At 35.9% G+C, this 15,959-nt stretch overlaps 1 protein-coding gene and 1 long non-coding RNA gene across 4 annotated transcripts in view; one reads left to right on the top strand and one right to left on the bottom strand.

Annotated features, from left to right (window-relative positions):
• Window positions 1-2,358: 2,358 nt before the first annotated feature.
• Window positions 2,359-3,259, bottom strand: LOC130055064 (uncharacterized). Its single transcript, XR_008803291.1, has 2 exons — window positions 2,915-3,259; window positions 2,359-2,619 (listed from the first exon to the last, which is right to left on the bottom strand). It is a non-coding gene; the product is annotated as an uncharacterized LOC130055064 (long non-coding RNA).
• Window positions 3,260-6,622: 3,363 nt separating this feature from the next.
• Window positions 6,623-15,959, top strand: part of LOC125673857 (TELO2-interacting protein 1 homolog) — a 32,263-nt gene continuing 22,926 nt past the window's right edge. The window contains exons 1-12 of one of the 3 annotated variants that reach the window (XM_056166209.1): window positions 6,623-6,713; window positions 7,852-7,900; window positions 8,170-8,399; window positions 8,618-8,769; window positions 9,717-9,944; window positions 10,115-10,233; window positions 11,759-11,855; window positions 12,428-12,608; window positions 12,933-13,141; window positions 14,501-14,557; window positions 14,829-14,960; window positions 15,116-15,241. In XM_056166209.1, the coding sequence (XP_056022184.1) occupies window positions 8,206-8,399; window positions 8,618-8,769; window positions 9,717-9,944; window positions 10,115-10,233; window positions 11,759-11,855; window positions 12,428-12,608; window positions 12,933-13,141; window positions 14,501-14,557; window positions 14,829-14,960; window positions 15,116-15,241 (1,495 nt within the window). In that variant the 5' untranslated portion in view covers window positions 6,623-6,713; window positions 7,852-7,900; window positions 8,170-8,205. Of the gene's footprint in view, window positions 6,724-7,851; window positions 7,901-8,169; window positions 8,400-8,617; window positions 8,770-9,716; window positions 9,945-10,114; window positions 10,234-11,758; window positions 11,856-12,427; window positions 12,609-12,932; window positions 13,142-14,500; window positions 14,558-14,828; window positions 14,961-15,115; window positions 15,242-15,959 lie in introns of all 3 variants that reach the window. The other 2 variants (XM_056166213.1, XM_056166215.1) reach the window with 2 other exon arrangements.

The following is a 15,959-nucleotide window of genomic DNA, read 5'->3' as shown; positions in this document are numbered from 1 at the left end:
TAATTTTCAAATAAAGGGGCAAAACTCCTGCTAATAAGTGAAATCCATCAAAATGGCAAGTTTCAGCTTGATATTTGACAGAGAAATGAAAACACAAACAGAAAACTCCAAATGGACGGCTGGATATACAATGTACAGACATCGCTGGACCATAATACATGCATGTCCTGCCTAAAGACTGGCATATCAAAATTTACTTGCCAGTACGTGCTTACCCATGAGCCAGATTTTAATTCATGACACTAAAATAGGACTAACATTTTTGTTTTCAATAAAAGTTTTTGATACATAGGGTGTAGCTATATATCAAGTATAGCAAATGATGAGCATGCTCAAAATGACTGATCAGCATTTGTATACAAACGCGCTATATTTTGATTGGACAATCCTTAAACGTTTGTAACTCTTGTTGACTGTAATTCATACAGGTAGTATATAATACAGTGTACCAATTGGTAGACAGGGGTCATTCAGTAAACATCTGTAACAGTACCTATTACAATTAGCACTAGTTATTATTCATTTATTCTCCAGACATTTTTTGTCCACTAGAGTTCTTAGAAATTACCCTTTTTCAGATTACAGTGTACCATTTGTGGATGTGATGAACAAATGTCATAATTCATGAACATGTATGCATGCACATTCAATTCAATTCTGACAAGGCAATTTTTGAATCAGTTGATCCAAAAATTTCATATCTCTAAGAAATGGTTTGAAAATTATATCTTATGTATATATTGAGGCTCTTAAAGCTATATATGCCGTAATCTTGAGATACTATCATAGGAATAAAAAACATATTTTACATCAAGCTGTATAAATTGTACAGGATGTTGGCAGGACACATTACGAGATAAAAGTCAGTCAGACAGAAAACAGGGCACAGGGAACTACTGTCAACAATAGAGGGGGTCAAATTTCATGTTTAACATACAATTTACCATTCAGTACGACTACATACTGTAAACGAAATCCTCATCTCCCATGATGTTTCTAAGAATATTTTTCTCAAGCGCTTGCACACATCCACTATAAATGTCATTCCTCTATAAATATGTATTAGAAAATCACCATGTCCCCTTACATTGAGTAGACCAGTATTCCTTTAATACCCGTACATGTATAAAATTTGTTGAAATTGTATTATTTTTCGTAGTTTATCATACTGACAAGATTTTAGGTCTAGTTTTTAACATCGAACAAAATACTGTTTAATACCGCACATATACCTATGGGGTTTTAAATTTTCTTCAAATTGCTTTCTACTAAAACTACATTTTTTGACTAGATAAAGTACATGTATATTTGAAAGTTTTCAAATTCAATATATTGTTGTACATATCCTCCAATTTCCATCCATATCAAATTTCCCTGGTGTAACATGCCTCCTTAACTTGTTAATTAGAATGTCTAGAACCATAAAGCAAAATGGTGAAATTGTTGAACAATGTAGTAATTATAGTATTGAACATTAAGAACTAAGACATGCACCATTTATGATGGGAACACTGAACTGATAGGAAGATGTCCATATGTTCATCAAAAATGATAAAAACTCCTTAATATGAAGATACACAACTCATTACTAACATGTGGATATATGTATGATCATTGATGGAAAGACTATGCCTGCTGTCTAATTAATTTATGCTTTACACATAATGAAATACTGTTTAAAATTTTAAAAAGTACATGTCAAAGTTATTACTATCTTAACACAATGCTGTGCATCTAAAACAATAATTTGTTTTTGCAAAAGTAGATGCACATGTATTTAGTATTCATATCTATGAAATTGGGGATAAAAAAAAGGCTCCAAGTGCATATCAATAAGTAACATGGAAATAAATTTTTTAACCATAAAATACTTAAAACTCATCATAAATTCAGCTTTTAACTAATTGTCACATTTAGCAGTACTAGATCTTCACGGTAAATGAACCAAAACTGTCAAAATAAAACAATCCAGAGAACTTTATATCAGACTTTTTGCACTTTAATGTGATTGAAGTCAAACATATAAAATTTCCCCATCACTGCATAAAGAATAAAAAACATGTAATTTATAACACCAAATCTTGAAACTAAGAGAGAAATGACAGCTAGGGATCCATATTGAAAAATATCAAGATATAGCTAGAGCTGCATGTAAAGCCCCCCCCCCCCCCCCCCCCCTTCAAAGTAAAATGTATAGGCCTATTTACTTCTTAAATAATAGTGAGCCTTATCCATTCTTAGAACTTTACATTTCCTCTATCAGCATAAAAAGAATTTGTAGACAGAAAGCACATGCTATGAGAAACAAATTCGAGCTGATTGTTTTCTTCTTTTCCATAATTCCGTGTCATAAAATAGTTTCCTTTTAAAAAATGTATGGGTTATTTATCTGAAATCATACTATACAGGAACAAACAATCAGAGGCTGTTGACATCTAATTGTCAGAAAATCCAAGTCAGAGGGATAGATTGTCACTGACAGTTTAGATCTCCTATAGTCAGTAGTTCATCTGACTGCAGATTCTGGTAATGGAACTATGGGTCTCTGGCTCACAGTGCCACTTATGACATATGACATGGCATGACAATGTCTCACAGTCATTCGTGACAGCAGGTCCCCTTACAATGAGAATAGTGAGTAATCTATAATAATGGTAATAAATTCATTTTGTAAAGTGTAAAATCCATATTGCTCTAAACGATATTTAATTTAAATTATAACAATAAAATAAGCAAAATAAGTTGTATAAGAATAAATGACTTGTAAGTGAAGATAAGGAGTCCGTTATGATTGCACAGACTAGTTGTAATGAATTGTAAACAGATGAGTCTTTCGTTTAGACTTAAAGACACAGAGACTAGCAGCTGAGTTCTGATATCATATACAATGTATACTAATATGCATGTAGTCTACCTAATACTGCAGTTGATATCACCCAGGTCATTTTATCCTTGGGTTGAAACTAGGAAAAAATAATGGGTTGATGTTTTCAATATCAGGGGAAGAAATGTGGTAGTTCGAGTGATATGTCACTACACCGTACACGGTCGACGCGCTAGCTGACGTGAGATGCCAATGACCAGTCAGTCTGTCCTGTTACACATAATTCATCAGGTGTTACCGTGATCGTGGATAGAAGTACATGTAAATATAAACATAACACCTGTACTAATCTGTACTTAAACGATCTAACAATCACAACCCTTGAAACATACTGATAACAATAATCTCGCAACGTGTTTGCTGTCTGCCATTTTCGTTGGTGAAATCACGTGTTATTCACATGATATGTTTGACAATCGCGCGGGAAAGTATAAACCACTCTAAAATGCTCTGCTATCGAACTATTAGCCTGGCTATCGAACTATTAGAAATTATTATGGACATGTCGTTAATGGCTTGAAATAGAATCACATGGCATATTTGTTACACCAGGGCAGGAGAGAGAGAGAGAGAGAGAGAGAGAGAGAGAGAGAGAGAGAGAGAGAGAGAGAGTGTGTTTAACCATTAGACTGCTTGTGTAGACAAGAATTCTGTCTTTACATGCAGTTACACCCTCATAAGCCCCAAAGAATGGAAATGAGTTGTTTTCTTTTCATCCATAACATAGTTATAATTATTAGATATGTCTCAGGTACTATAGATAGTGGGGTATTTAAGATTAGTGAGGGCAAATGGTGTGGCAGGCGCTTACAGCATACACAAGTAAGCAACTGAGTATAAACATCATTTGAGAGAGAGAGAGAGAGAGAGAGAGAGAGAGAGAGAGAGAGAGAGAGAGAGAGAGAGAATGAGAATAAAACTGTAAAGTGAGGACAATTTTTGATCATTTGACAGAAGTTTTGAGGATCGACAGAAATTAGTACACTATGAGGACAAAATTTTGTCCTCACTGAGTTAGGTCCTCAATGAACGTGATCCACAGCATGTGAAAGACGTACAAAATATTAGATTAGTGAGGACAAGTGGTGTGAGGACATGCTCTCATTAAATATTCTCTCTGAAAACTATTTTTTTACATTTCGAAAGAGAGTATCAGATGAACGTTTAAATAGGTGTCCCTATGTAGCTATACCTAGCACACTACATTTTAGCCTTTACAATAACACATCCGTGTATTCTCTTCCAGACATTGTGAGGAAGTCCTCACTTAGCATGTTTCATCTCCAGAGAGAGAGAGAGAGAGAGAGAGAGAGAGAGAGAGAGTAAAAGGTGTAAAGTGAGGACAAATTTCAACCCATGGGCAGAAGTTGTGAGGACAGAATTGCACCATGAGAACCCCCCCCCCCCCCCAAAAAAGTAAAAAAAAAAAATGTCCTCACAATTACGTCCTCATAAATGTGACCTACAGCATGTGAAAGATGTAGATACAAAATATTAGCTTAGTGAGGACAAGTGGTGTGAGGACATGTCCTTACTAATATTCTCTCTCAATTTTTTTTTTATTATTCGAAAGAGGGTATTAGATAAACTTTTTTTTAGGAATCCCTATAGCTATACCTAATAACAGTACTTTTTTGCATTTGGAATAATATATGTGTGTATTATCTTCTACACATTGTGAGGACGTCCTCACTTAATAGATTTGGTCGGCTAGAAAGGAGAGAGAGAGAGAGAGAGAGAGAGAGAGAGAGAGAGAGAGAGAGAGAGAGAGAGAGAGAGAGAGAGAGAGAGAGAGAGTGAGAGATCATTGAATATTTTAAACCCTTACAAATAGTACTACAAAATTCCACAACAAATGTTGTTGGGTATCCTATGTCCTTGAATTGAAAATTGACGCACAGCTAATTGTGTGGTCAATAACTAATTTACAAAACCGAAGAATTGGAGATACACTGTACATGTACAACAATTTTGCAAAACATTTTCATGTGTAAAAGTGTGAACTCAGCTTCCGAGGAGGCCGTGACCGAATTTCAAGCATTGAAGCACGCGTTTTTAGTTCTCCAAGTCAGTTTAGTATGGTTAAATAATTTTCCATGAGTTTGAGTCATTCATATTCATCTAAACTTGTAAATAAGATTTTACAACACTTCAGTGTGGAATTTATCGTTTATCATTAGCGTGCCACACCTACTGTGACACGGGACATCCGTTTTTAAGGCCATCTCCGAGGACCCGTGACATTCACACCTGATGCCGAGGGTTAGGCGATTATTGTCACTAACTGTTTTAACGACCTAGGGATTCGAACCCCGACCGTCCGCATACACACAGGGGCTCGGTACTTTTTTTTAATGTACATATGATATACCTTTTTTTAAAACGACGAAAAGAGCGGGTTTTGGTGGTGGATTTTATTTATATATTATTCAAGAACAAATAATACAAAATTTCAATATCTGACAACCGAGCCCCTGTGCTCTAGGGCGAAACTCGGGGGGGGGGGGGGGGGGGGGGGATTTTACCGATTTTATAGGACTTGAAATATGTCTCCTATTTATATAGTCATTTGTACTATTTTGTATAATTTTTTGATAAGGTAAAATTGTTAAAATGACGCAAATTTTAAGGGTTTTTGGAAAAAATTAAGTTCTCCCAATAAAGTAATTCAAGAAATCAAAAGATTTTGCCATTTATTTCACCGGGAAAGAAAGAAATTATTGCTTTTTTAATCATTTATTACATTTGTTCTAAACAAGATACCACGGTTTACCTTAAATTAGAAAATTTTAGGGGGGGGGGGGGGCTACCCCCACCCCTTAAATTCCGTCACTGATCTCACGGTGGGTAACAGGGACTAACTTTTTAGACAAGGCAGTCTTCTTGTGTATTCGAAATACACATACACCGTGCCATGCCGTGTGCACGGACCATTTTACACCGTGTGTTGGGGAATACTCGTGGTCTCTACTGTAAATTTTATTATCAACATTATTGTATTCACCCGTAAAATTATTAACTGAACCTAACTAGTAACATACACTAATTACACAAATAACATATCAGTTTACAGCGTACAGTACCTGGCCACGAGTCATAATTGTTTATTTTTTCACTAAATATAGTTCATTGAAAAAAAATGCCTTTTTGAATAAGCTTAGTGTAGTGTCATTTAAATTGTAGCTAATTTTTATAGATATACTAACAAAAAATACACAATTGTTTGTACTTTCTTCACATGATTTCAAAGTGATTTTTAATATCTATAAGTTTAGCAGTGAAATCACATGTCAAATGCTAAACTGAAATTTTACGGCACGAAGTTAAGAAATCCTTATATTTCGAGGTTAAAAAGTTTGCCTTGATGATTTCAAAAACTATTCTCAATTATCATGGTATCACAATTTGCTTAGCATCATGAAAAAGAAAATTTGAACGATTTTGCATATATTTCATAATCTTTTCTAACACTAGGCCTACCTCCAATTATATCCTCATCATACAAAATTTTCTCTTCATTAAAGTCTCAAAAGCTTACACTCGAACAGCTTCCATTCAACAAACAACAATAGCATAAATTCGATACACATCTATATTAACAAAAACAACATCACATTGTCGGTGTTTTGTCGCTTACAAAACTTGGGCCGAAACGACTAGGTATCGAAGGCCGAAACGACAAGAGGCCGAAAAAACTTGAGGCCGAACGAACATAGGGTCGAACTGTAAAAAGAATTTATCTATGTACGAGTTGACTACAATTATTACATGGCCCTCGAGAAAGACGAAATAGAGATTCGAAGACTTGTTTGATTAAGAACTTAATCACGTAAAGACAAGTAGTCATTTAAAATGCACTTGATTTGCTTAATTATAGTTTGCTTATCAATCTTGTATATATGAGATATCTGTTCAAAACCTTTGAACAAGAAACATACAGTTTATCAGATTTGTAATTTGTTGTCAAGATTTTCGTGAACTGTGTTCTATAGTGATCTTACTGGTTGTGAGGTTACAACCGATTTTTTGGAATCGCTTTCCATTGAAAGTTGATTTACAAATCCATTTGTATAAAGAAATTTCGTGTACACAAAGAATAACACTAATTTTAAAGACCTGATTGTTCTATATTGGCTATCTTAATATTACATCCACAACCTGAGAGGCTGTACTTTCAGTTTCAGACACAACTTTGCAACTACGTGTATATTTGTAAAATATTACGTTAAAACTTGGATTTATTTGAATTTCATGAAACCATTTTAAAGACTATTATGTACAGCATTATTGCACTGAGCCCATATCATTCAGGGTGTGAAAACAACACAAACCGTGTCAAGGATGGATAATACACCACAGAACTGTTAGAGATGTGTACAATAACATTTTGAAATTGATCTGATTTAGTGAAAAAAAATGTAATTTTAGTGTAAAGTAGCTTGAAGAAATAATTAAACCCCATTTCATGACCTACAGGGGCCCAACATGTGTATCCCTGAGGTACCCAGCTAGGCAATAGAATTTAAAAGGTCAAGAAATATAGTGCAGATACTTTATTTTCTATTTGTGTTTCCTAGGGAAGTCGGTCATTAAGGTTGTATGGTATTACTCTTCTAGTGTATTTAACCAAGATCAAATGCCTATCTATAGGTATCACACTGGTAATTGTCAAAGAATGAATGAACTTAGTCAATTGTAGTGCCTTAGATTTAAAGGAATAAATTTTTTTTGATTTACGATTTTTCTCATCTCCCCTTATTCTTTTGTCTTAATTATTATTTTTGTACCCCTGAGTTGGAAATTTTGTGTAATTTGTAGAAATAGTCAATTTTGTTTTATAAAGGAACTATTTGATGTTGGTAGCCAAGGCTACTTGCTGAGGTGCACTCAGGCTCTTTACAAACACGTGGAAAACACATGGATTTAAGAGTTGTCTTGTCTGCAGGTAATATTTTTTTTTTTTTTAGAAAATGCTGTGTAGTATGTTGGTTTTTCTGGTGTTGGAAGACGAGACAGGTAAGATAGAACACACCTGACTGTGTTATTTGGCATCAATATAGCAATCTGAGTTTTAATTATCCCACCCCCCCTAGGATATAGCGAAAATAATTACTGGTGTGAAAACTTGATAGAGCAGGTGTAGGAAAGAGAGATAACTCAGGTGCATCTAAAATTGTAGAAGATCTTTTTTTTTCTTTTTAACATTTGTGGTCTTTGAATGCTCTTTTAAGGATTGATTTTAAGAGTTGTGAAAGTTTACAAAAGCAATATTTTTTCCCCTCTAGAATGAGCCCAGGAAGTTTCTACTCTTGACATTCACTATGGCAATGTGTAATCGTCAGATGGTGTTTGACAAAGTAAGGCCTCTGTGTGTTCAGCTCAGTAAAGACCATTCCAGAAAAAACATTGTAGCTGTAACTAAAGCGCTGGAGGGCATTGACAGAGGATGCATTCAGGACCTACAGGAATACCTGCTCTTTCCCTTAAGAATCATACTGAAGCAACCCACAAAATAGTAATTTGTATAATACATTTTTATTTTCCTCAAGATATTTTTCTAGACCAATAATAAAAAAAAAAATCATAAAATTTACTTCAATTATTGGCAAGATTGACATTGATAATTATTTTCAAGGCATTAAAATTAGAAAGAACAACTTTTACCAATTTTTGACTAAAAAAAAGCTGGTGAGAAAATATTTAAAGACAATAATTGTATTTTGTCTTTTTCAGTTCTGAAGACTTTTACACAGATCTGTTCACACTGATGGAAAGAATTTTAGGCTGCACGAGGGTGTGGAACTGGGAGCTGTTCACTGACCTTTTTACACTTTCTTGTGTGATAATCAGCTCACCCACAGAGCACGGCAGGGGTGATGGCAAAGGTGACATGCAAAAGAGTTTCATTTGTATGATAACTATTGTGTAGTTGTGCAGTAATGCAGACTCTGCAATTTTTATCACACTTTATAAAATATGGAAGGTTTTACATCATTTTTTGTTGAATCCGTAATTGATAGTTCCTTATATTGTGAGGTGGACAAGTTTGCAAGGGTTGTATTTCCACTAACTTTGTGAGGAGCAATTATTACAGAACTTCAGCATTCATGGAATTATTTGTATTGAAGCTATTGCATTCTCATTTTTGATAGATATGCAAAATTAGATTCTTGCAAACAGTATTATGATTAGAATCTGTAAACTTTATCCCATGAGTAATTTTCCAATTTACAGTAGTTTTCATTTTACAGTAATTTCCCACTTTACAGTAGTTTTCACTTTACAGTAATTTTCCACTTTACAGTAGTCAGTGTTAAGTAAAAGGAACGATATTCAGTAATCATTAATCTGACAAACCATCTGTTAAAGCAATAGAAAATTGCTAAGCATATAAAAATCGAGGCAGAATTTCAGTGGGATTGAACCACTTCCATAACTGCGCTTCAAGGAAAATGGAATTATAACAACCCCCCCCCCCCCCCCCCCCCCCCCCCCAAGGTAACATATCAGTGTAATCATGAAATGCTACGGTACGGTTAGCTACAATTAGATTTACTGAGTAAGGTATAATGTATATATTCAATGAGGCATTGTGCTGAAGGATTTCATGAGGGGTAAATTTGATGTATCTCCTGTAATCAGGTAATCGTTTCCATATAAATGACTTAATGGACATTGTATGTATAAAAAAGATGTTTATTTCAGTACCTATACTTGCCAGCATCGAACATTTTGCAATATGTCACGGAATCCAACTACTATGCCTGAATAATTTTCAGGTACGTTATCATATCAGATAATTACATCATATCTTATATCACTTGTCTATCAGCCACAGCAAAGTCTGAGGATCTGAAGGCTGCAGTTGTACAGAACATAAAGACCCTGGTGTCCAAATCCGACTACAGCGTTATCCAGAGGCTGTTCTCCATTCAGAGTCTTCCTGTCTTAGGCCTGGCAGTGTCCATCCTGCTTGATCTAGCAGACACTGAAAAATGCAGATCTCTGAAAGTATCTGCCATTAAATGCTTAACAGAGCTTAGTCAAGTGGATGGCAAATGTGAGTATGGCTTGTATATTTTAGGCAACTGTGTTCATGTGATGTGCATTTAGAGCTATCTGATTTTGAAATATGTCTTACAATAGACCCCCCCCCCCCCCCCCCCAAAAAAAAATCTGATAAATCATCAACATTGAGCTTTTGAGATTTAATCCTTGTACATTTTGTAGACTGTAATAAAGTGAGAGTGATGCTGGGGGACACATTTGCCTCATTTTTGCCTGGGATCACCATTACACTGTGTAAAATAATCACGGGTGACCAGCGACAGGGACACAGTGTTGTAGCAGTAAGTTGTTCATTGAGCCATCTCTGACCATTTACAGCAGCACATGTTCACCAAGTCATCTCTGACCATTTACAGCAGCACATGTTCACTGAGCCATCTCTGACAATTTGCAGCAGCACATGTTCACCGAGTCATCTCTGACCATTTACAGCACATATTCACCGAGTCATCTCTGACCATTTACTGCACATATTCACCGAGTCATCTCTGACCATTTACAGCAGCACATATTCACCGAGTCATCTCTGACCATTTACAGCAGCACATGTTCACTGAGCCATCTCTGACCATTTACAGCACGTGATCTCTGACCATTTACAGCAGCACATGTTTACTGAGTCATCTCTGACAATTTGCAGCAGCACATGTTCACCGAGTCATCTCTGACCATTTACAGCACATGTTCACCAAGTCATCTCTGACCATTTACAGCACATGTTCACCAAGTCATCTCTGACCATTTACTGCACATGTTCACGGAGTCATCTCTGACCATTTTCAGTACATGTTCACCGAGTCATCTCTGACCATTTACTGCACATGTTCACTGAGCCATCTCTGACCATTTACAGCACATGTTCACGGAGTCATCTCTGACCATTTACAGCACATTTTTACCAAGTCATCTCTGACCATTTACAGCACATTTCTACCAAGTCATCTTTGATCATTTACAGCACATTTCTACCAAGTCATCTTTGACCATTTACAGCACATTTCTACCAAGTCATCTTTGACCATTTACAGCACATTTTTACCAAGTCATCTCTGACCATTTACAGCACATTTCTACCAAGTCATCTTTGACCATTTACAGCACATTTTTAGCAAGTCATCTCTGACCATTTTCAGTACATGTTCACCGAGTCATCTCTGACCATTTACAGCACATGTTCACCAAGTCATCTCTGACCATTTACAGCACATGTTCACCAAGTCATCTCTGACCATTTACAGCACATTTTTACCAAGTCATCACTGACCATTTACAGCAGCACATGTTTATCGAGTCATCTCTGACCATTTACAGCACCTGATCACTTGAGCCATATCTAACCACTTACAGTACATGTTCTCCAAGCCATCTCTGACCTTTTTTAGCACATGTTCTTGAGCAGCCAAATTATTGTTTGATAGTCTGAAATGTGGTAGCAATGTGTAGATTATTTGATCATAAATCTCCAGGCTTGAGATCTATAGTTCTGCTGTTAGTTGTGCTTCTATGAGTCTTTGAATGAATGCCATATACATATGAATTCATCTCTACCAGAAATTGTACATTCATTAGTTCATTAAATTTTTAACAATTATTTTTCAGTTTGAAATATTCTACGAGACATGTTCCTCAAAACATTATTTTGTTGTATATTTAAAATGATTTATACATACATCATGACTTTTAGCTATGAAGATAAAAATTCAAAAGTTTCAGTTAGGTATTTTTTACTTCTTTTGTAATCAAGGTTCTTAATAATAAAAATTTATCTTTATAAATTTTTTTATAAAGTACTGTTTCTTTCTCCAGACAGCTATTTATGCGTGGACTAAAATAGTGGGCCTTACAATGGACGACATACTGATAGAAGAGAGTCAGAGTAGAGTACAGCCCAGTGTGTTGTCAGGTAAAGAAGCAGAAGACATGTTAACACGTCCGGCTGAAGACATGTTAACACGTCCGGCAGAAGACATGTTAACACGTCCGGCAGAAGACATGTTAACACGTCCGGCAGAAGACATGTTAACACGCCCAGTTTTGAAACTCTATCTTCTATTGACCCTTACGCACTTAAAATGTTTTCAATTTATCACACCTTTATATTCATGGGTTTGACGATAATATTCTTGTAAAGTAGTTTGATTTTTCAGAGTTTGAAAACAAAAAGATGTAATGGAAGAAATATTTCAAGCTGGTCAGAGTGTGTTCGGTAGAAAATGGGGCTTTTGAATTTCACTGTGAACTATGGAAAATATAGAAATTTCACAAGTGTACTGTATAATGAAGTGGTGGCTGTAATTTACAATAATATTATTAATATTGCTGATATTGTTATAGTGTAAAATTTGGAATTGGTAAATCAAAGTGGAGCTTTTTGAATGTTCAAAAACTTGATCTCAAAAAGTTTGAGTTTTCGAGAATCACCTGTATTAGAAGGTGCTTGCTGTTTATTACTAGTTTTCTTCTGTTCTGTTGCAGGATCTGTTGATGACAGAATTAAGAATCTTGCTATCAAAAGGGATTCCACTTGGGTGGAAATGACAGGGAAGAAGTTAAACGTGTTAGTGAAACAGATCTGTAAAATTAGGGGCCACTCCAACTGGAAAGTTCGCATGGCATTAGCTGAGTCAGCAGGAAGCTTGCTACAAGGCTGCACAAGGTATGACATGCTTTAGTTTCTGGAAGTAAAAAAAATTGAGCATGTCTTCAGTGGCCCTTTTCATAAAAGATCTGATGAGTGAGATAAAAAAAATTTGTGTCCGACTTACACTTGGCTGAGTATTGCATAATAATCTTGCTCATTCAGAAATATATTGGTAAAAAATAAAGAATCATTGTGGTTTTCAAATTTTCATCTTAAATGTAAGATTTTTATGTATTTTTCATTTGACTTTGATGTGTACACATAGTGCATCATATTTTTCACTACAGTTAAAAGGTTGCTGTTTATCCTGTGTTAGTCTGTCTCTTCTCTTTGTTGAAGGTCTCTGCATGCTTCAATCCCAGATTTTATGGAGATTCTGGTGGGACTTATTAGTGATGAGTACCCTAATGTTGCTAATAAGAGCAGGAAGATTTTAAACATATTCACCCATACCCATCTGGGTCCCGAGTGCCGGCCTCTAGTGGAGATGCTGGAGGAAAACTTGCACAATCTTTCAATGTCACTGCCCAGGATCATTCGCTCTGTCGGTGAGTTTTTTATACCCCCCGCAACAAGTTGTGGGGGGGGGGGGGTATACTGGAATCGGGTTGTCCGTCTGTCTGTCCGTCCGTCCGTCCGTCTGTAGACGCAATGGTTTCCGGACTCTAAAGCATTATCCTTTCCACCTACCGTCACCATATCATACATATGGACTACCCATGGGATGAAGATGTTCCCTATCGATTTTGGGGTCAAAAGGTCAAAGGTCAAGCGCACTGGACATCGAAGAAGCAATATGGTTTCCGGGCTCTAAAGCGTTATCCTTTCCACCTACAGTCACCATATCATACATATGGACTACCCATGGGATGAAGATGTTCCCTATCGATTTTGGGGTCAAAAGGTCAAAGGTCAAGCGCACTGGACATCGAAGTAGCAATATGGTTTCCGGGCTCTAAAGCGTTATCCTTTCCACCTACAGTCACCATATCATACATATGGACTACCCATGGGATGAAGATGTTCCCTATCGATTTTGGGGTCAAAGGTCAAGTGCACTGGACATCGAAGTAGCAATATGGTTTCCGGGCTCTAAAGCATTATCCTTTCCACCTGCAGTCACCATATCATACATATGGACTACCCATGGGATGAAGATGTTCCCTATCGATTTTGGGGTCAAAAGGTCAAAGGTCAAGCGCACTGGACATCGAAGTAGCAATATGGTTCGGTTTGTCATGCCATTTGTTTTTTACACTCAGAAAAGAGGTAGTTTATACCTATTACCAACACCCTTTGGGAGATTGGGGTAAGCGGGGGGTATTCTTAGTGAGCATTGCTCACAGTACCTCTTGTTTTATATGTTATCAAACAGATGAATTTGTAAAGTTATACATGTACAATTAAAAAAAAGGGAAAAGGAATATGCAAGATAACTTGGTACATATTAGTAGTTTTTATGCCCCCGAGATCGAAGATCAGGGGGCATATTGTTTTTGTATTGTCTGTCATTCTGTAATTCTGTCATTCTGTCTAAAACTTTAACCTTGTTAATAACTTTTAAACAGTAAGTGGTAGAGCTTTGATACTTCACATGAGTATACCTTGTGACAAGACCTTTCTGTGGGTACTAAACCTTTTGAACATGACATTTGACCTACTTTTAAAAATTTTGACATGGGTGATAACTTCTAAATGGTAAATACTAGAGCTTTCGTATTGCACATGAGCATTTCTTGTGACAAGATCTTTCTACTGGTACCAAGATATTTGTCCTTGTGACCTTGACTATCTTTGGAATTGGCCATTATCGGTGGCATTTGTGTTTCACAAACACATCTTGTTTGTTTTAACATGCTAGTAGTTTCTTGTTTGATTGTTGATTGTACATATATTTATATTGACAGATGAAGATAAAAAAATGTCTGCACTATCTCTGATGTCAGGCTACATCGATTTGTTGGGTAATTATCATTACAGTTAAAAATGGTTACAGCAAACACACTTACAATGAATTCACACCTACAGTAAAGTGATTTTCATTGCTGGTAGTTTTGAAACATATTATGAACTTAATGGGTATAATGAATTAATGTTTATAGCAAATCAAATTTGTTCGTCCCCAGCACTTCGCTGTAAGCATATTTTACTGTATTTGAATTTCCATTGCATTTCAATACAAGAGCAGGAAATGAAATTTGAAGATGTCGTTTACATGAATTTTGTTTTTTATAGGATCTGACATGAAGCACTTGTTGATGTCTTCTTCTCACCTGAAGCGTTTGTCAATGTCACTCATCCAGGTGTTTGAGCTGGACACCACGGATATAAAAATCATAGAGGAACGGACGAGGTGGATCGGACATGGTAGGGTGCTACATTGGATGGGTGTCTTTGATCACCTTGTATCCTGTTTAGTCATAAGAATGATGGATTCAAAGTTACATTGTGTGTCGAAAACATAGTAAAAAGTCATGCATTTTAAAGATAACAGTGTCAGATTTTGTTTTCTACAATGTCAGATGCTGATTTCATATCCCCCGTCCATGTCCCGGATGTAATCAAACCCAGGAAGAATTTCAAACATTTTCATGACAGGAAAATTGAGAAAGAACTGAAGAATATTTGCAGACTACTTGGATATTATGGTAAATGTTTTAAGTTATTTGAATTTTGGCCCATTTTAGTGAGCTACTGTAACAAGAAAATTTAAAAGGGGTTGGGGGTTGAGGTGAGTTTACTTTAGTATTAATGGAAAGGAAAGTTATGGTTATGGGGTTAAAGTGTTTGTGACTGACTAGCTGACAAATAGCCCAGATTTTATGTCCCTGCACATTAGGACTGTTACATTGAAGTCGGTCTTTGAATGGGCATTGGTCTGAAGATCAAGTCCAGTAAAATTGGGGTTGGGCTGGTAAAATTATTACATTTATACAAGACCATCAGGCTTGTGCTTTTCATTTATATCACTGACTTTTTGCTAAAATATTGAAATGGAGTAATGCAATAAAGATAGTGTTATCATACTTGAACTAATTTTGGATATAAATCTATTGGTGGTTTAAGGTATACTCTGAAACCTTTTCTCTACAGTTCTTCTCAAAACTGAAAAAAAGTCATTCTTTGTGTCTGCTTTGGACTAGTGAATTTCTGTTTGGTTAAACAATCCAAATGTCTGAATAGCCAGTACTCAAAAGAGTTTTTCGCTAAGACCGAAATTATATTCAGATACAAAAAATAATTATGGCCAAGTTTTTTCCCCCAAAAGGATAGCCATGACCATGTATATCCTGAAATATATTGGTACAGATCAGAGAGCTACAGATCCACCCCTTATAAAAACCTTTGATTTACAGTGTACAAAAA

The sequence above is a fragment of the Ostrea edulis genome, chromosome 1, assembly GCF_947568905.1.
Source record: "Ostrea edulis chromosome 1, xbOstEdul1.1, whole genome shotgun sequence".
Taxonomy (NCBI): domain Eukaryota; kingdom Metazoa; phylum Mollusca; class Bivalvia; order Ostreida; family Ostreidae; genus Ostrea; species Ostrea edulis.
The sequence above is the reverse complement of the archived record's forward strand: the minus strand, read 5'-3'. Positions and strand labels throughout refer to the sequence as shown.